This window comes from Synchiropus splendidus, chromosome 17 (genome assembly GCF_027744825.2).
Source record: "Synchiropus splendidus isolate RoL2022-P1 chromosome 17, RoL_Sspl_1.0, whole genome shotgun sequence".
NCBI classification, from domain to species: Eukaryota; Metazoa; Chordata; class Actinopteri; order Syngnathiformes; family Callionymidae; genus Synchiropus; species Synchiropus splendidus.
In genome coordinates, this window is record NC_071350.1 from 18,477,102 (window position 1) to 18,497,288 (window position 20,187).

At 49.2% G+C, this 20,187-nt stretch overlaps 1 protein-coding gene across 5 annotated transcripts in view; it reads left to right on the forward strand.

Annotated features, from left to right (window-relative positions):
* Positions 1–20,187, forward strand: part of nsd1b (nuclear receptor binding SET domain protein 1b) — an 81,458-nt gene that overhangs the window by 57,227 nt on the left and 4,044 nt on the right. Inside the window, exons 1-24 of one of the 5 annotated variants that reach the window (XM_053848129.1) lie at positions 4,717–4,906; positions 8,245–9,071; positions 9,454–9,595; positions 9,698–9,870; positions 9,945–11,675; positions 11,756–12,112; positions 12,185–12,628; positions 12,711–13,124; positions 13,193–14,648; positions 14,832–14,944; positions 15,006–15,258; positions 15,473–15,573; positions 15,916–15,958; positions 16,160–16,398; positions 16,710–16,847; positions 17,076–17,199; positions 17,271–17,471; positions 17,547–17,726; positions 17,824–17,980; positions 19,169–19,374; positions 19,444–19,556; positions 19,628–19,774; positions 19,854–19,976; positions 20,042–20,158. In XM_053848129.1, the coding sequence (XP_053704104.1) occupies positions 8,262–9,071; positions 9,454–9,595; positions 9,698–9,870; positions 9,945–11,675; positions 11,756–12,112; positions 12,185–12,628; positions 12,711–13,124; positions 13,193–14,648; positions 14,832–14,944; positions 15,006–15,258; positions 15,473–15,573; positions 15,916–15,958; positions 16,160–16,398; positions 16,710–16,847; positions 17,076–17,199; positions 17,271–17,471; positions 17,547–17,726; positions 17,824–17,980; positions 19,169–19,374; positions 19,444–19,556; positions 19,628–19,774; positions 19,854–19,976; positions 20,042–20,158 (7,782 nt within the window). In that variant the 5' untranslated portion in view covers positions 4,717–4,906; positions 8,245–8,261. Of the gene's footprint in view, positions 1–4,716; positions 4,907–5,797; positions 5,991–6,330; positions 6,459–6,697; positions 7,098–8,244; positions 9,072–9,453; positions 9,596–9,697; positions 9,871–9,944; positions 11,676–11,755; positions 12,113–12,184; positions 12,629–12,710; positions 13,125–13,192; positions 14,649–14,831; positions 14,945–15,005; positions 15,259–15,472; positions 15,574–15,915; positions 15,959–16,159; positions 16,399–16,709; positions 16,848–17,075; positions 17,200–17,270; positions 17,472–17,546; positions 17,727–17,823; positions 17,981–19,168; positions 19,375–19,443; positions 19,557–19,627; positions 19,775–19,853; positions 19,977–20,041; positions 20,159–20,187 lie in introns of those variants that run through there. The other 4 variants (XM_053848128.1, XM_053848126.1, XM_053848125.1 and 1 more) reach the window with 4 other exon arrangements.

Here is a 20,187-nt window from a genome sequence, read left to right on the forward strand (position 1 = left end):
CGAGCCGAGAGGGGCAGCTGTAAGGGCTTCTCAGCCGGGGACCAGGGGCCGGTGCGGGTCCAAAGGCCTGGTGCTGGGAGGCTCTGACAGGGGCAGCTGTATCCCAGCCGCCCCTCAACACCCTTTCTTCTAATGAGACTCTTAGAGAAACCACTCCTGTGTAGAGGACAGGCTCCTTTTCCTGGAGAGCAATAACCATCTTTAAAATGCAAATATCATAGAGTCAAAGTTTACTTATTATTCTAGTCATATTAATGAAATATAAGTAATGAATTTGATCACCATCTGTGGAATTCTTTGTGTCTCAATATGAGCGAAGAATAAAACTAGTATTTTAGTGGAATTGCAAAGCAGTGTAAACAACCCAGTTTCATCCTTATTGTTTTGCCACGTTCTACTGGTCGGAGGGAATGCAGCCATGTCTTTTGGGCCTGTAGTACAGCACGATGTCATGAGAGGGTCTTCAGATGGGGTTTTTCTAGAGACCCCTGACAGTTTTGTTGGTCTCACGACCTCAAGCATGCGAACAAGCGTTGAATGTTTGTTTCAAATTTGATACTTTCTGATGAAACGGTTTTCACAAGGACCTGGTCAAAGGTCCTCGGGCTGAAATTATAGCGATACACCACATGGAGGATCAGATTTTTCATCTTTGTAGCTGCGATACTCGCAAAAAAAAGGACCTAGTGGAATAACTGTATATAAGCCTATAAACGTTGCATTTCATGTCTGCTCTGATAGTATAAAATGTGTGAAACTAGAGGCTTTCCCAGATTGTATAGTGATGTGAATCTGTCTAATGGCAAGCAGCTTAACTATCTATATGTGACCTGGAGAGGGCAGTAATGTGCCTGCTCTGCCACACACATGAAGATTGAGAAGGAGAGCAGCCGCCAAGTCAGTGTATCGTGAGTGATTCTGGGCTGGTTTTTCTTGCTTCGGTACCTTGTTCTGTCCACGCCTTCATTGATTTGTCTCCCAACTATGAAACACGACAGAGACGAGTGATGAAACAGGAAGTGAGAATGAAGGCAGTACGAGGGTAAATGAGGCTGGAAGGAAATGTATGTTGTCAAGCAGCCGATGGCGTTTTCTGCACTGGTTTTCTTAATTCTTATCTTGTAATTCTCGCCCCGTTTTCGCGAACCCATTCCCCTCAAGTGAGGGTCTGGACGTATTTAATTCTCCACTGGTGAAGCGTCCATCCTGATGAGGCTGCGCTCGCACAGGCAGGTGCAGCTTTAAAATGACTTGTTGACAAGTTTTCCACCGTGCAGAAGGTGGCAGGTTGTGATCTCCCAACCCACATCTCTTACACATAATCCAGCCTCCCCTCTTCTTTCAATGGGGGGACTCTCCCTTCCTGCAGGGATGTTTCGGGGCTGAAAGAGAGCCCGCGCCAACGGGCGTTTGGGGGCCCATGGGCGCAGTGAGAAAATGAAGACCTCTGCGCCCCTGTAAATCCCCAGGAATTTCTCATTAAGCACAGGTCCCCGGCTGCCGAGAGACCTCACCCAACCCCCTGTGAGGGGTCTCCCTCTCTGGTGGGGAGAAAGGAGCTCTCCACTTCACTTTGTCCCGGCTGCCGGCTACCACAGCCTGTTATTCACTTTCTCCATTCTCTCCCGCAAAAGAGCCTTCTCCCAATCAGCCTTTCAAAGCCCTCAGCACTTCCTCTTCCTTTTATACGCTTCTTTCTCTTACATTATTCCGTGGATATGTGTGTGTGTGTGTGTGTGTGTGTGATGCCTCGTAATGTCCCAAACAGAGAAAGGCATGATTGAAATTGACATGTTGTAATAGTCCCTGAGGTATTTTCCTCTGGATAAAAGCAGAGTCTTATTTCAAAGAGGTTTTTCACACATTGTTGAAGTGGGATTAATGAGGATTATGTATATGAGGGGACTTAATGAGTTTTGATGAGAGTAGAGAGGATATTTAGTGTAAGATTTCAAAACATAGCAGCCAGGCCGGAGCTAGCTGCCCGAGCTAGCTGCAGCGCACGCGGGCGACTCCACAGCAAGAGTGTGCGTGAGGGAGTTGCACACGTGGAACTGGTTGAAGGAACGGATGTTGACTTTCAGGTTATCTCTGGAGCCACATCATTGAACCATATCGTCATACAATGTTGTAAAAAAGCAGCTACTGTGCAGCAAGGGTGATGATTAGAGTTGTATCATTTGGAACCAGGAGGAAAGAGAATGGAAGGTGGCAAACAAGCCAGGGCAACAGTCTGCAGTCCTGACCCCAGCACCTGGATGGGGAATCACTGGAGCTACCCAGAACTAGTATTCTCTTGCTGATATGTGCTGTACTGTACAGGTCAGGGATCCTTGTCTCATCAGCCTGTGTGAATTTCTGCAGATAAATTTCACAAACTTTTGTAGCCTATACACCATCATCACGGTGAACAAACTCAAAAAAGATGAGTTTTTGGTTCCATTCCAGTCATCTGTGGAAGCTGACTCCACCGCGTGCACCTCAATATCCAGCTGCAGCTCATGTCCAGGGCAGACTGGGATCTTTAGCTCTGCAAGGCCCAAAGTTTGATCAGACGTTCAGCTATTTGAGGCTGTCAACATCGACTTCCAGGCTGCATCACACAAGTCTAAAACCCAATTTTAAGGGTCTTTGCTGCTGAGAATTAGCATTAATGGGGTCACCCCTGCGAAGAGGTGAAGCATGTGACTGTCTGGTGGAGTCTAGTAGAGACCTTGCTCCGGAGGAGGATTACTGAAGTGACCCCCGTAATCCTTGTGTGTTCCAGCCTTGACTATGAGGAAGGAAGAATACTTTATATTACACTAGATTCCGCTGCACGATTGTACATGGACTGGTCTCAGACTTCACCATGTTGAGGTGAGATTCAGTGGTTCCTCCATGATGGGCGTCTCAGCGGGCTTGGACTCCACAAGCATAGGTCCTCGAACAGCACACAGCAAACCTTCTTATCGCCATCCCAAGTATCCCAAAAAGACTCCCACCCCAGTCTGGACACTGACGTGACTAATCCAAACAAGATCTGCCCAAAAGAGAAATATGTCTGCCGTGTGACTGACATGTTTTCCTCGTGGTTTGAGGCCCGTGTTTTTGCTCTTACTACATTCAGGGAAGGAGGGGAAACTGGTGCCTGAAATAGACAGAGGTGCCAGTTCTCACCCGCAGTCCACATCCCGTTGAGTCAGGCCACGGAACTGATGCGATACGATGGGATGTCGGGGAGGTGTGAAATTTGGAGTCCTGATCAAGAAGGAAGCAGAAAAGATGATCTGTTGAAATGAAAGTCCAGTTTTGTGGTCTCTGTGGGGAAAAACAGTCCAGAGAGAGAGACATCCTTCCAAGCCAGGACAGCTGACAGCTGGGTTGCCCGGGGGTCAGGGGTCATGGATTGGCAACCGTGGGGGATCGAAGTGGAATCTAAAACAACAGGAAGACACCCACACATGCATATTCATCTGTGTCTGCACAGAGTGAGGGAGGTGGAGGCAGGAGAGGAACGTGGGCCTCCGGAACTATTTCTCTCTGGGGTGAGGATGACACAGGCCTGACTAAAACTTCATCACTGTGGTGTGAATTTTCCTCCCACATCGAATCCACAGGTCCCTGCTGCAGAAGTTGTTTTTTTAGGTCGAGATTTAGATCCATTTCTAGTGGTTATTCTTGATATCAAGCCAAACCTGATCAAGTGATCATGTTCTGAACAAATGCCATTCCTTCTTTCTTTCTAAGACACCTTTGTATTGAGGTTGTGAGGTGGAATTTGAATCCTTGCAGTCACTTAGATATCTTGTTCTCTGTACGAGACTGACGTGATGATGTCATTCGCGGCTAGAGCGCTCAATCAACGACCATACTGACCACTCACGTTCTCACCAGTGTCTATTCTTGAGTACTGGCGCCCTCCAGTGGATGCATTAGTGTACTGTCCTAGTTTTAAACGGAGTGAGTGAAGGGTTGAGATTTCGACCTCTCCCCTGCAGCCCGGGAGGGTCCCTCCAACCCCCCACCCCCACATCCCCCGCACAGGGTCTTCTGCTTTGAGAAAATACTCGCTTCTAAATTTCTTATGCATTTCCGTCACCAATCTGACTTATGAATATAAGACCTCTTTTAGTCTCGACTTCATGAGATTGTGGTTTACGCCTTTATTACAGCTGCTGTTTGAATCAAGGGTTTGCGATTGAGATGAAGGTTTGATACTGTGGTGCGATTTTGCGTTGGCGTATACGCGGACAAACACTGCCATCTAGTGGTGACCTTTTAAGGCGTCAATGTTACAAAGCAAAATGTATGTATATAAATGATTAGACAGGTGAAATTGGCACGATCAGTCAATATTACGAGTATATTAGTGTTTGTTCTGATTTAAACTGTTTAATGATTCAAGGTTTGGGGACCAAACTTGGGCACCCACTTTATGTTATGTGGCCCTCGGGAGGTTCAAATTTGTGTATGTGTTTAATGGTAATTTAGAGGTGCACCAGTTGTGTGTTATTTTTCTTTTGCAGTTGACTGTTGACAGTTCACTCATGAGAGTGACTACAAGTTACAACCATGTAAATGTATTCCCTGACAAAGAAAGCTAATACATGCAGAATTCTGGGTCGGCAGCTACGCCTGACTGAGCCTCAGCAGTAGTCTGGTAGAGCAACAAAAACCTACCTGAGGTCTTGACCCCTTTATACACAAAAGTTCTCCACGTGGGCTCCGTCCTCGTCTGATGGCTCTTATCGGGACCAGCCCTGGAGAGGATGGTACTTTCCAGCCTCCTCCGTCTGACCTCGGACGCGCCAACAAGTTACATGTCTGCTCAGGCCTCAAGTGTCTGCTTCACTCCCAGCATACGAACTTCTCTCTTTCTCACGCACACTCAGCCACACTCTGCTCATCCAGCTTTCCTCCATCTGTGAGTAACTTCTTTACTAGTAGCAAAAGCAATTCCAACACTATTGATAGTGTATGATAAATGCACACTTACATTACAGGTGATAAAAGCCCCAATTTAAACACCTATGATGCGCTATACTGGTGATGTTGTTGTGTTGAACAGATCGTGTCTTAATGCCAACGTAGTCAACAAATAAATCCTGAACAACTGAGCGAGCTGTTTAAATACTTATTTACATTTTTCAGAGGGCGTGAACTGCTCCCTCAGGACCCCGAGATACTCCGTATCTCTATCGTCACCATCGCCTTTTGTTATTGTCTATGGATCAATGATAAGAGTCCGCGAGTTTTCCCTTCTCCTCTGGCGCGGAAAGGTTGGTTTGGTTGGTGCATGAGAGCCCGCCGTGTGGTGTCGCTGTTGCGCGTAAACCCGGCGCAGGCCCCGTCCTTCACTTTCTGTCTGTCTGCGCGCTTCTCCCACTCGTTTCCCGTCTTCACCCCTTCCCGCGTCAGACTTGACCAGAGTGGCAAACCCGTTTCACCCCACAAAAACACGTCTGTGTGGAAATAGATCGGCGGGAGGAGGACGACACTCTCGCTGTTGTCCAGCGATGACCTCACCCAGCTCTTCCTCGTGCTCGCTTCACTCCTAAACCCTCATATGCGGCGAGTTGATTCCTCGATCGCGTCAAACTGCCCATGTCTTTGCAGGGCGCGTGAACGCGGGGTGATGCGTATTAAGTAGCTGACCCCCGCCTCTCCGCTCAAATCGCCACATAATCTCATAGAAGGCCACCGTCGCGTGCCTCCTTCCTCCTCCAGCGACACCAAAGCGCAGTTTAGGTTCAATCTTCACGCCATTTTCCGTGGTGCGTTCAGGGACCCGTGCAGGCGCATGTCGTCGGTACACTGACTTACAGGAGGAAATAATAACTTGACGTAGTTCTGAACTGATCTGAAGTGAGCGGAAATGACCTGGTGGGGGTTCGTGAGCGGGTCCAGATTCTCCCGGACCGACTCGAACTCCACACTGAGCGTGTGTTAACACTTGGTGGCCTGCTTTCCTCCTGTGAGGCTGGAGGACTCCATTTTGAAGGGACCGGGTGAGCTGCAGCTCGTCGGGACAGGAAACTGTGTGGGGGGTTTTTCTCTCTCGGGTGGAATGATGCGTTCATTTGTCCGTGTCGTGGTGTTTTCTCTGACAGGATGGCACGAGCGTGACATGTGTCACCGCTGGTCAGCGCGTGGGGTTCATCGTTACATGGTCGCCCCATCTCCAGTCAGCGGCACCTCGGGTTTTTCAAGCGCTTCTGCCGCTTGTTGCGTCTGATTCCTGGCGTGGGAAGAAGATCCGCGGCCCCTTCTGAGGTCCACGGTGTGGACCGGCTGGGAGGGAAGCGGGGGGGCGGGAGATCAGGAGGGGAGGGGGGGGGGGCGCTTCACCGGATCCAGGCCTAGTAGTGTTGCCGCCTCACTCTCCTCATCCGCTTTCACTAAATGGCAAAACGGCCCATTTAGACTCCGGTCCGGACGGGTCCAGGGCCACAGTGGCCATAAGCAAGCCCGGAATGGTAAGATTGTCGCGAGAGATCCCGCGACATTTGTCGCTATCGTGCGTGATTTGGGTGCTTTGACCCACACACTCACACACACACGGGGCTGCATCTCTCCACGGACGGCGGCGCGCGTGCGTGACTTGGTGGACGTGAACTTGTTGTGTCTGCAGTGTTTGCGACGCTGTCCGCGTGTGTCGTTGTTGTTTCGCGTTGCGAGACTTGTGTTGACACCACGAGTGACACGCGCACGCGCGCACCGGCACACACCTTGAGGCACGCGCACGTCCCCCGGGCGCGCGCTCGTTGCAGTGGCGCGCGCACGGAGGGTCCATTTTCACCTCCTGGCTGCTGTAGCTGCGCCGGCGAGTTGATGTTTGTGTACATGCGTTGGTGCGTCCGTGTCAGCGGGTTGTTGACAACCACTGACCTCATCGATGTCATCTGTCATCGTGTCGCGACGACGGCTCGAGGAGTCCGTGTCGCTCGGCGACAGATTTTCTCTCGCTGATGTGCCTGCTGCTCCACACCGTGAGGATGTGTTGTGTTTATTCCCGCACAATGGAGGCCCATCTTTGGCCCTTCGCCTTTAGTTAGCTGCCTCCGGTTGCTATTTGACGAGCAGCATCTCTGTTTTGACTCGACACCGAAGAGAAGGTAGGTTTGTGACTGTGTCTGTGACGGTGACGGGAGCGTCGTCAGTTGGAAACACAACGTTAGCTGCCTCCTCATCTTCCAGCAGACACATTCAAGTTAGTTGAGGTGAAATCAGGTTTTCCTCTTAAACCAGTGCATCAGTCGTTTTATTGACAGAACTATCCCAACAATTAGTGTCTCAATGTTAAATGCTTCAGTTGAGTTGTCAAGTCTCGTGAAACCAGGGGCCACAAGGTTCAGTCTTTGGACTATTTCCCTTGTCCTTCACTGCTTATTACAAAGATGCTACCATTTTTTATACTGGTTTAATTCTAACACACGTGATTTTGTCTCAAAGCTTCTGTTTGTTTACAACGACTGACCTGAAGCAATTGTTTTTTTAATTGTATTATGGTTATAAGTGGATTAGACTTCAACGCTATTATTTCCTGCTAAAGTCACATGGCATCATTGTTGCTTGTTCTTTTTTCAATTTATACTGTTTTATTGGCATGTTTAATGCACACAAACAGAATTGTGCTATCAATGGTTTAATGTATGTTTCAGTATATACATACAATCATCCATAGCAATAGATATTTTTAAGTAGAATGAAACAGAAATGAAAAAGGAGAAGAAAAACATACAGTGCTGTCCCTCAAGAACCTCTGGTCTGAGAAAGATTTATTTTTCCATCTCAATTTGAACTATTCCGATTTAAAATTAACGGAATCATTTTGTATATAATGTCTGTCCAAGTTGGCCTCTCTTGACAGCCATTTTTCGTTAGGCTCTTCTTCCCGGCATTGATCATAACATGAATCAAATATTTGTCAGAGCTGGGCTATTCCTGTGTAGTAAGTCAGTGCAAAGAATCTTAACATTTAAAGTTCTTTGAAAGTGGCTGTTTCATTCAGTTTGCCTAATTTTCAACTGTGGGTTGTTGCCGGGCCGTCAAGGGCAAGTGTGTGCACAAAGGTCACCCTCAGTTCAAGTTGTAGCAAGTTCTATTATTGTGTTGCAGCCAGGCTGGAGGAATTTTTGGCCTCAGTAGTGGTGTGACACAGATCTTTGCTGACCTACACATGGATCTAAATGCAGCCTCTGGACACAGTCTGAAGAAAAACTCCTTAGCTTGTTAAGCTAATTCTCTCTGCTTTTGTTTCAGGGAGGAGCGGTGTCACCATGAGCAGGCGCTATCCAGACCCTGACAGGGAGGATTATAAGCCCCACTGCCCTTTGACCCCTGGGCACAACCTCCCTCCTCAGAACAACCCTCCCAAACTTGAAAGCCAAAAGAGCAGCATGTCCGTGACCACCTCCTCACTCAAGACTTCGTCCCTTCATGGCTTCACCCAAGGGGACCACTGCTCCTCTTCCTCCTCTTCCTCCACCTACAGTCCTCTCATGCGGCTGCAGCATCTCACTACGATGGTGAGCCAGCCGGACTGCGTGTTCCCGCTGAGGGAAACAACCTTTCCGGAGAAGGGTTGGGACTGGAAGGAGGCTAAGAAGAAGATGGACTCCTGGAATGATACTGGCCAGGAGTTGTCTAGTACTACGATTAAGGGCGAGCGTGTTGGTAAATCCTCTGCTGCGGAGAAGCGACAGGATGCTCCAGAAGCCAGTCAGAGTGAACCTGTCGGATCCTGCCCGCCCAGCCCCGCCTTCTCTCTGGATAGCAACAGTCCTTTTGCAAACGGCTTCCTCCACTTCGAGTCTTCTCTGTTTGAGGATGAAGATGACAACAATAAAGAGCAGACGGTTGTGTCATCTGTCTCAGAAGAAAAGCACGACGAGGTGGAGAGCGCTCCACCCGCCTCTCCTGGAGCTTTACATCAGGAACCTGCTGCCGCGACCTTCACCCCGACAAAGGTCGTGACTCGTTCTCAGTCCTCAGGTCAGCGCAGGAGATACTGGGATGGCTCGGACGACGAGTGGGAGAGCGATACTGAGCTCTTCCTGTTTGGGGACAGTCCTTCCAGTCATCTGATGGCAAGTTTACCTCCTGATATTCAAGTGACATAGTTTATGTAGGAGAGTTTCTTCTGCAGGAACAGGAAGCTCATCTGGTGTCATGTGCTGTTGTTGTTGAACCGTGTTTCGACACGAAGAAGATATGTTTACCTTTCAAAATAGCATCCTCAAAAATTCGTTGAGTAAATTGTTGTTCTTCTTTGTCTTCGTTATACTACAACTAAACATGCCAAAATAAGACTACAAATGAAATAGAGCGGAAGACTAGTTTCCCTTTTTTATGGTGAATATATTTTGGGGGTTCCAGTGTCGGACGTGTTTCCTGGAAGATTGACTGAGTTGCGTGCTGGATGGCATCACGACCAGCACCTGTGTCTCAGCTTCCTTGTTTTATTCACAGCTCACTGATCTCAACAAACGACCTCTGCCTCCGTTGAAGTTTCTGGAGGGGGAAATCATCTGGGCCAAATTCGGGCGGAGACCATGGTGGCCGTGTGAGGTGGTCGTGGACCCCACGCTGGGACTGTACCACAGAATCAAAGGTTGAGAAAATGATCTTCTTGTTTCATGCAGAACCATCGATAGATTCTGGTTCTTTGTTCAGGTCCTCCATCTGTGTCTCATGACTGAAACTCCTGTTGCAGAGTCAGCAGACCGTCCGAGTCGGCTTTACCACGTCAAGACGTACGGAGAGCCAGTGGAGCAGGCCTGGGTGGAGGACAAGTCCACGCACACATTTCATGGAGGGTTTGAATTCAAGCAGTTTCTGCAACGCCGTCGAAGAGGGAAGACAAAGGAGCAGAGCCACAAATACACTGTAATTTTGATCCTATTAAAACGCGTAAGAATAAATCTGATGTAAGGAATAACTCTGATTTCATTTCTTAATAGATTCCAAAGCGTTTTGAAGATTCGTGGAACACAAGTGTGGCACAAGCCGAGTCAATCCTCCTGCAGAGATCCAAGTTGATGTCTTCCCTCACGTCGTCTTTAGACAATGACTTCTTCAGCAGTTCACCTCAGGAGAGAGTGGAACCCTGTCCTTCGCCGCCCAGGCTCGTCTCCAATCCCTCCGAGACGTCCTCAACCAATGGGCCTGTTTCCACACCGACGGCGGCCTCACGCCTCCCACACCCAACAAAACAAGGCACTTTAGGAAAATCGTCCAAGAGCAAGTTGAGTAAACCGTCAAAGAATGCAGAGAAGAAAAGCTCTAAAACACGAACTCCAGAGAACCAATCAGACAGAGAAGATGGAGAGTGCCCCTATTCAGACATCGACTCTGTGCCTAAGATTCTCTGTCCCAAAGCACTTGAACGTCAGTCCAAATTAATCCAGTCCCAGCAGTCTTTGTGTTCAGTCAAGGAGGCTAAGAAACAGCCGGAGATTCAGACAGGTCTGTGGTTCAGCAAAGCTGGGAAAGACAGACGTCCTAAAACGACCAGTCCAGCCCCAGACCGGACCCTCTTCATCAAGACGAGCAGCAAGAAGAAGAACCCCGTTGGTAAAAAGACTCCCAGCTTGTTCTCCTCCGGCACAGGGCCGTGTGATTTGTCGGCGGAGAAAGCAAAACATACCGGGCCTGCTGACACAAATCTGGCGCCTGAGCCGTCGGAGGATTTGAACTGTAAAGACATCGTCGTTGCCGTCAAGCTTCTGGATACTACCGTCGGTCCGTCGGCTCAGTCGGTATTGCTGGACGACCTCAAATGCACCTCTGTTTTGGAAACAAATGGATTCTCAGACCAATGTCGGCAAAAAGAGACTTGTTCAAAAGGTACTGAAGATGAATGTGAAAATGTGAGCCGCACACCCGAACACAAACTCAAAACTCTGATCAGTTCGAATAATACAGAAGCTTCTTTAGAGAGGGAGAGGCCTATGAGTCCAAAAAACCGTTCTCCAGAGTGGGACACGGAACAGACTCACACCAGTAACACTTCAAAGTCCGATCTGAAGATCAACACGAGTGACCCCTTAGTCAAACTGAGACAGAATATCCCTTTGGTCTACAACTGCAAGGTACCGTTTGTCAAGCTAATACGTGAGGACATCAATGACCTCACCACCAGTAATAGATCAGCAAACAGTGAAAGATCCCCTGATGTTCATGAGCCAAAGTCGTCCTTCAGCCAGTTAGATGGAGAAAGCAAGACTGAGAAAGTCTCTAAAAAAGAAGCTGTTACCCAAAATGACCCACCTGACCTTCCCTCAGAGCTGTCTCATGATAAAACCCCTCGAGCATTCAAGGGTTTGTCCATCACCGAGTTTAAGCGATGCATACTAAACAGTAGGACACCTGTTTTGAAAGTGTCTCTAAACAAACTGACGGTCTCGTCGCTAAACGAACTGCAAAGACGGATGGTAAATCAGTTGGGAACGCTGGAGAAATCGGAGGGTTCCGGCATCATCACGTCCAAGGCAGATGCACCTCACCTACATCAATCTGGAGACGACCCAAAAGCGCCCATTTTTGACAGCTCAGAGGGACCTGTCGACCTGTTCAAGGACGACCCGGCTACCGATGAGGACGTGCAAGACGAAGAGCAGAGCCGCCGACGGCTTGAGCTGATCCAAGAGCGGCAACAAAAGGGAAGGACAAAGAAGATGAAAAAAAGCCCTGTAATTTTGCCTCAACTTTCTTTCAATCTCACAGTGAGTCAGGACTTCTGAAGCTAATTAATGTTTCTATCCTTCTACAGATTCCGGGGCGTTTAAAGGATTCTGCGGAGTCTGCTGTGGCAGAGGACAACGTCATCCAGAGACCCACGTTGGTCTTCTCTCCACCTGTGGAGTTCCCCAGCAGCTGCCCTGCAGCCCGTCTCAACTCCATCCCTTCAGCATTAAACGTCTTCAGCTCATCACACGTGACAGAAGGTTTTGCTCGGTCCAGTGTGACTATTTCTTCTGAACTTCTAAGAACTCCAGAAAAACCTGGTGCCAAGGAGAGACCTCTGGTTGCTGCAGGTGATCAAGTCCCCGATGCCCACACTCAGGAGCAGACCTCACAGCTCTCTGATCAGCTCCTCATGCAGAAGGCAAAGCAGAAGAAATGCAGAGTAACTGTCTTGAAACACCTTTAGAAGACCAAATGTGATGATGATGACTAACGCGTCTTTGTCTTTCTTCAGCTTCTCAGTCTTTCAAAAGATTCTTCGGGTGGGGAGGTGGCGCTCGTTGTCAACAAGAAGCTGGTCCCTGCTTCTTCAACAGATGATGTTAGTCCTCCACAGGAAACAATAGTGGCCACTCCTGCCCCTGCTCTGTGCATCTCCATCCCTGCTGAGTCATCGAACATGACCAATGGATTGGTCACCTCTGTTGAAAATCAGCCTGGAATCTCAAGTGTTTCCGCCACCAGCCCTTGTGACGTTGGTTCCCAGGCGCCTTACATGAATGGACATTCCAAACCCACAGATGGACCCAAGACCTCGTCCTGTGAGAAAAGGCTCACTCATCACGCTGCCCAGCAAGTCCTCGCTCAGGTGCGAGAAGCTGAGAGGAAGGAGTCGTCCGCAAACCTCCCCGAGCTGGTCATCCAATGGTGTCAGAGTGGGAAGCCGAAGAAGTGCAGTGTACGTTTTTCATCTGACTTTTCCACATTCATAAGGGTGGAACATGTTTCGTACCTCGAAATAAAACTTTGTTTTTCAACAGATCTCCAAACATCTTAACAAATCCTGGGAAACTGGCGTCACTGATGGTGTGTCTCTCCAACAAGGGTCCAAAATGGCCTCCCCCTCATCTTCTAGAGAGACGTCCGTCTTAAGCAACTCTTCACATAACAGTGAGGACGCTGTACATGCTGCCGTTTCTGAGCCCCCAAAAGTGACCAATGGATTGACCATGTGCAGTTTGAAGCCTGATCATTTGGACAAGACCAGCAGCCTGTCTCTTCACAGAGCGTCTCCTGTAGAGGTGTCTGAAGCACCACTCCAGATTTTGGAGACAGCAGGCCATCAAGGGAAGCAGCTGTCTGGGGGCCAAATGAAGGAGCAGCCGGCCCACCTTCAGGACCAGTTCCAGTGGCATCGCCGGGCGAGGCAGAAGAGACGAAACAACAAATGCTCTGTAATGATTCCAATCTTAGGATTTGAATCGGTCTAGTAGTGACTAACAGTGTTTTACTCTGTCAACAGATCCCCAAACATTTTAAGGACTCTTGGAAAGCAACTCTGTCTAACACGGAATCCATCCTGCTGCAGCGCTCCACTTTCTCTCCGCCAGCGTCCTCTGAGTCACATGGCTCTCCGGTGGTCTGCGAGTCCACCAAACCTGCTTCCAGCCCCGCTACGACATCAGACCCCAAGACCTCGGCCACAAGTGAAGTGCTGAGCACGTACTGCCAGTTGAGTAGTCAGAAGAAAGTCTCAACGACGACCCCGTCCTGCGACCCGCCGACCCAGCCTGCTCCCCCTGAGGGACGGTCACTATCCTCCGATGTCACGGAGCGCTCTTCCTGTATAAAACTGAGGACAACGTTCCAACGACCGAAACAAGCCTCTGAGATCCAAGAGCAGCACGACCACCTCCCCGCCAGCAATCGACTCATGGCCAAAGCCCTGGAGGCCATGCAGGACGTCAAATGGAAGAACCATAAAAAGGGCAGGAAGAGGTTGAAATCAAATAAGCACTACACTGACACTTTAAACACCAGTTCACGTCTGACGGTTTGCACAAGCACTGACTCCCTTAAGTGTCATTTTAAGAAGAATGGTCTTCAGGACGCTTCCGCCTCCCGTAGCACTTCTCCTTTATCTGACATGGTGGACTGCGAGGTTGAATCCAAGAGTGAAGATGAAGATCTGTCCGTGTCATCCACTCCGCCGATGGACTTCATCCCTCTCACCTCAAAGATAAAGCAGCCGGCAGGCCGTCCTTCGTCGTCGCCCTCCTCACCCTTTTCCTTCATGAACGCCTTGAAAAATGTCGACCAGGTATCGTTCCAGTCACTGACGGACGAAAACAGTGGCAAAGCCGTCTCATTCCAGCCAGACAAGAATTACAAATTTAGCACTTTTCTTATGATGTTAAAGGACTTGCATGACACTAGAGAGCGGGAGGGGGCGCCGTTAGAGCTGGAGATCGGGCCTCCGAGTGCACATGTAAAGGAGGAGCCGTCTGTTGTGCCGGAACAATCCAATGGACCAGATTGTGATGCTGTCAACGGTTCAGAAGGTACCAGCCAAACTGATGTCGGCCCCCTTCTGGTCTCCAAGAGGCCTTGCAACAGAAGGAGCCCCGTGGTCAGAAGGAAGACCGACCGCAAAGTGCCTTGTCGTCCGTCGAGGTGTGGACCTGGCTACCCAGGAGTCGAGTCGACGGCAGAACAGGATGCCTTTTCGGTGGAGGACTGCTCAACCAGAGTCCAGCTGCTGCAGCTGAACGACACCAGCAGCGCGAGCTGCGACGAAGGGTCGAGGACGGAGGAGGACAGCTGGATCAGAGAAAACAATGGCGGGCTGAACACGATGCACCTGGACCACGGCATGTCGGACACCTCGTTTTGTCTCCAGAAGCTGAACCAACTGGTCGCAAACTGCACTGAGATGAGCTTAAAGTTGGCAAATGCCGCCGGACGGAACGAACATTCAGGTGAGAATCAGACCTCGCCCTTTCAGTAGTTAGTTTCTGATGTCCCAAGTATGATGCTAATGTTTGATGACCTTATCCATTAGATCTTGGGGTCAACACAGAATAAACATTTTTTTATCTTTGGAAAGGCAGTCGGTTTTATGTAGTTTAGTCAACCAAATGTATTTCCTGAACTCACTCTAGCCCATAAAAGAATAAGAAAACCCAGCAAGAGACTCCTGGAGTGCTCAGAGGAGTACGAGCAGATCTTCACCTCGAAGAAGAAAAGCAAGAAGCCTGTGGAGCTGCTCGAGAAGGTGAGAATAATGTGTGTCTCCCACCGTGCATGAAACTAACTTGAGCCACTGATTCTCTCAGGACTATCCTCCTCCCGTCCCCGCCGTGTCCAAACCTGAGGCACTAGAGAAGAATGGCGAAGAATCTCTGAGTTTACCTCCAGAAATACAGACTCCACCCCCTGAAGAAAACTCGGCAACATCATCCACAGCAATGCAAATCCCCAGACTGGAAGGTCCTTTGACCCAAGAGAGCCCTGTGCTTTCCATCGACACGCTGACGCCTCCACCCGAAGCTGAACCAACACTGGCAGACGTTCCTGTCAAAGACACCAGTGAGTAAACCACCTCCTGCTGCCTGCAGTCAAGAATACACGCAGCATGGTCAGGTTTCATTTAATCATGAAGGATGATAATCCCAAGCTGTAATATCTGAACTGGTGCTGAATGATCCTTTGCTTCACCAATCCTTCCCTGTTCTCTATGAAAACATATTCATGGTCAGTCTCGGTCATCATTCGACGCTCAATGCCGCGGCTTCGTTCACAGGAAGTCTTCCACAACTGGAGAAGAAGCGCAAAAGAAAGCCGACTCAGAAGATTCTGGAGTACTGTCTTGAAGCCGAGGCCCCTCCGACCCCGAGAAAGAAGGTACAACTTTGATCACCAACCACTGCCTGCTATAGCCTGTGTTACATGGTTTTCCCACCCCAACAGTCCAAAAACAATAAATGCTATGAGTGAAATATGTGAAACTGAAAGCAATGCTTCTACCCCGAGGAAGCTCTTGAGAGGACCCCGACGTCATAGACCTGTTAGCAACCTGACAAGTCCATTTGATCTTGACCATGTCTCGCTCGCCGCATGGGGCACCTGAGTGTGATGTAGTGTTGCTCTGCTCAGCAGACACGCCCCTAGCATCTCAGTGCATGGAAGCATTGGTCTGACTTCTGTTCTTTTCACGATTTCCAACCAAATATTGGTGTTTTACAGGTTAAACCTTTGAGGATCAGTTCACATCTCATCACAGATTCAGGTTCGTGAGCAAGATTTCTTTGTCGATTGTGTTGAAATTCCAAGATTTCAAGTATGTATTACACGTGCATTTTGAGATATTGAAAACAATTTATAATGATGCTTTGCTACTACTTGTATCCGCCCCGTTGTGTATGAATTGTGGCGGTGATGAACAAAGTCTTCCCAGAGTTAGAGATTTAAGCCTCTTTTTTTCCCCCAGATTCAGGTCTGCCCTCTTCAAAATCGAAAAGTCGACTGCTGACCGTAGCAACGTCTCACTCGGAGACCCCTGACCTGTCCAACGTTGCCCCGGCTTCCACCACCCAAATGGAGCCAACCGACTCCCCTGCAGTGTCAGCTACTCCAGAATTCGGAGTGGAAGAGTCAACATCAGATGTTGAGGCGCCAACAAATGACATGGAGGACCAGGAGGTGAAGAGGGACTCAGTGGAGTCGGAGGTAGTTACAGCTTCTTTACATACTTTTAGCCTAAATAATTGATGCCGGAGTGAAATTGACTTCTTAAATTCTGTGTTTGAGGCCATGAGGAGGGAGTTAAAGGTGAATTCACAAAGTGAGCGCAGAGCCAATGTTTGTTGCAATAGTTGGGCAGGTCAGATGAGAACACTGATAATGAACACAGTTTGGCAGTGAGGAATGAGATGCAGGCTAGTTCCAGCAGCAGAAACAGGAAGATGTAGCCTAATTTGTTCTAGTGTTTTAGTATTTGCAGTAGTACTTGATGTTAAAAACAGCTTGTATCTCGACAGAGTGAAACATCAACCTTGGACCAGAGCTTCTCCTTCATCAAGGACGAGTTGTTTCTGTGTGATGAAGCGCTTTCATCGACCCGGAGGATAATAGGGGACAGAGGCGGCCCGGCGTCCATGAAGGAGAACATATGTCAAGTGAGGAAACCAGATAACGGATCTTAAATTCTTCAGGTTCATTAGTGTGATCACTGTCATGATCATATGCAGAACATGCAGTGGAAGACATGCTGACCCTCGGTGTCGAGAAAAACACGCTAAAGTAGTTTTCAAAATGCTTTCATCTGAAATGACAATTCACTTTTGGTACGTGGGCAGTTGTTCAAACCAAATAAAGCGGCTCATGCACGTCGTGATCTGTGGCAGGTGTGTGAGAAGACCGGCGAGCTGCTGCTGTGTGAGGGCCAGTGCTGCGGGGCCTTCCACCTGCCATGCATCTCTCTGGCCGAGGCTCCGAAAGGGAAGTTTGTCTGTCCAGAATGTAAATCGGGTGAGTTCCCACAAAGCCTGGTGCTCTTCTGTCTTAATGTCCAGTTGGGAAGATGATTTCCTGTCCTGCAGGGATACACACCTGCTTTGTGTGTAAGAAGCGTGGCGAAGACGTCCGCCGCTGCATGATTCCTGTCTGTGGGAAGTTTTACCACGGAGAATGTATCGCCAGCTTCGCCCCCACAGCGCCGGTCAACCGCGGCTTCCGCTGCTCCATCCACGTCTGCCTGTCCTGCTTCATCACCAACCCCAACAGCGCCGCCATGACGAAAGGTGAACGCCACTCTCCCTGCTGTGTGCTAACTGCAGTCGGCTCACTCCCTCCTTGTTTATGCCGGGAATGTCCAGGTCGCTTGGTGCGCTGTGTCCGCTGTCCTGTAGCGTACCACGCATCGGATCTCTGCATGGCTGCTGGCAGTGTCATCCTGTCCAACAACAGCATGATATGTCCAAATCACTTTGCCCCGCGACGCGGTGTCAAGAACCACGAGCACGTCAACGTCAGCTGGTGCTTCGTCTGCACTGAAGGTACGAGTCCCAGAGCGGATCAGTTCTCTCACTCATTTGGCATGGCGTATCGTTTTGGGATCGATGAGTCATAGCACCTACATGGTTCTACCTGCAGGGGGCAGCCTGCTCTGCTGCGAATCCTGCCCTGCAGCCTTTCACCGCGAGTGTTTGAACATCGAGATGCCGAAAGGCAGCTGGTACTGCAACGACTGCAAAGCTGGGAAAAGGCCTCGGGTGAAGGATATCCTGTGGGTGAAGGTCGGACGCTACAGGTCAGAGGACAAGCAGGGTTTTTGGAATCAGGCGATATGATATGATGTATCTTGTTTTATTATTGTATTTTTAAACTGAAGTAAAGGCACATAAAGCTGACAACTTAAATTGTGTGGATAAGAAAAAGTACAGTTTGCTGTTGCTAGCCTGGTTGTTTGCCATCATATGTTCAACTTCCTGGATCTGATGACCAACGCGTTGTGATTGGATAATGTGCAGGTTATTGAATCGGCTGTGCCACACAGAACATTACAGAGCCCTGGAAGTGACATGCGTGTGTTTATTTTTTTGGATGTCACATGCATGACTTTATTTTTTTTAGCCCAAGATAACACTTATCTCGGGATAACTGTTATCTCGTGGTAATTGGTATCTCAAGATAATTTTTATCTCAAGAAACGATTACTTCCTGCAACCATTGTGTCTCCCATGGCTTCGTAACTGTTCGTCAACGTTGTCATTCGCTGTCTGCAAGTCAGAATATTGCCGACAGCTAAGTCTGTGCGCTTTTAACACTCTGATCAAGTGGTTTCTACTCAAAATAATACCATACGTGGCATGCATGACTTTATTTTTTTCTCAAGATCATTTTTATCTCGGGATAAAAAAAAATAAAGTCATGCATGTCACATCCAAAAAAATTTATTACATGCATGTCACTTCCAGGCCTCTGTAGAACATACATCAATTCAAAAAATGCATCAATGATCTCGGTTTTCACACTTATGTAATGAGTGTGGCCTTACTTCTTGGTCTGACTACACTCGTACAAAGGATTAAAAAGATTGCCTTTTGTTAAAAGTGTTTGTGGTTGGAAGGGTCACTGAATCCTTCATTTGAAGTTTCATCGACTTACAAAGTTTTTCAAAATCCGATGGCGATTGCCGGACGTGACGTCATCGCCCGAACACGTTCTGCACCTCTACTGGCTGCAGCTTGACCCTTGGTTAGCATAGAAGCTAACAAGCAAGGCTTAGAGCTGTTATCTACGTCGAGCAACAGCAGCAGGGGAGTCGCATGGCTGAGTGTTTGCTGCCATCTAGTGGTCGGAAGTCTTACTACACCTCAGACATGAATTCAAGGATTGATCTGGTGTCAGTCCGTCAGTTATCGCGTCATTTCGTGTGTTCTTCGGATAAGCGCCAACTCACCCTCACTTTTCAAATCTTGATGAATGATCTTGGCAGGTGGTGGCCAGCGGAAGTCAGTCACCCCAAGTCCATTCCAGAGAACATCCAGAGGATGCGGCACGATGTCGGAGAGTTTCCTGTCCACTTCTTCGGTTCCAACGACTACCTGTGGACGTACCAGGCCCGAGTCTTTCCCTATATGGACGTGGACGCCAACAGCAGGGAGAAGATGGGCAAAGGGGTCGACGCCATCTACAGGAAAGGTACCGACTGACCCCGGGATTCTGTGTGACGTAAATGAGACCGGACCTGAAGTGATACTTTCTCCTCAGCTTTGGAGGAAGCAGCTATTCGGTTCCGTGAGCTCCAAGCAGAGAAAGAGCTACGGCAACTTCAGGAGGACAGAAAGAACGACAGGAAACCCCCACCCTACAAACACATTAAGGTCAGTGAGAGGGGAGGCGGCGACCCTCAAGAAGGACCTATTTGGACTTGTGTGTGTGTGATGTCTGTCAGGTGAACCGACCGATTGGGAAGGTCCAGATCATCACCGCCGACCTGTCTGAGATCCCGCGCTGTAACTGCAAAGCGTCAGACGAAAACCCGTGTGGGATGGACTCGGAGTGCATCAACCGCATGCTGCTGTACGAGTGTCACCCGCAGGTAGGTCCGGTTGAGTCTGGTGTGGCGCCCGGGACCGTGATGTCCGGCCAGGGTCTGAGTGACCCGTGTGCTGCTGCAGGTGTGTCCGGCGGGCGAGCGCTGCCAGAATCAGGCCTTCAGCCTGCGCCAGTACAGCCAGGTGGAAATCTTCCGGACCCTGTCTCGAGGATGGGGGCTACGCTGCGTCCATGACATTAAAAAGGTAAATAAAAATTCCCCCACGGTGTTGAGGGGCTGGAGCCAAACTCCCGGCTTCCTCCTGGGCAGGGCCAGTTCGTCAGCGAGTATGTTGGGGAGGTGATCGACGAGGAGGAGTGCAGGGCCCGGATCAGACACGCTCAGGAGAACGACATCGGCAACTTCTACATGCTGACGCTGGACAAGGTGACTTTCTTCAGCCACATTCCCTCCAC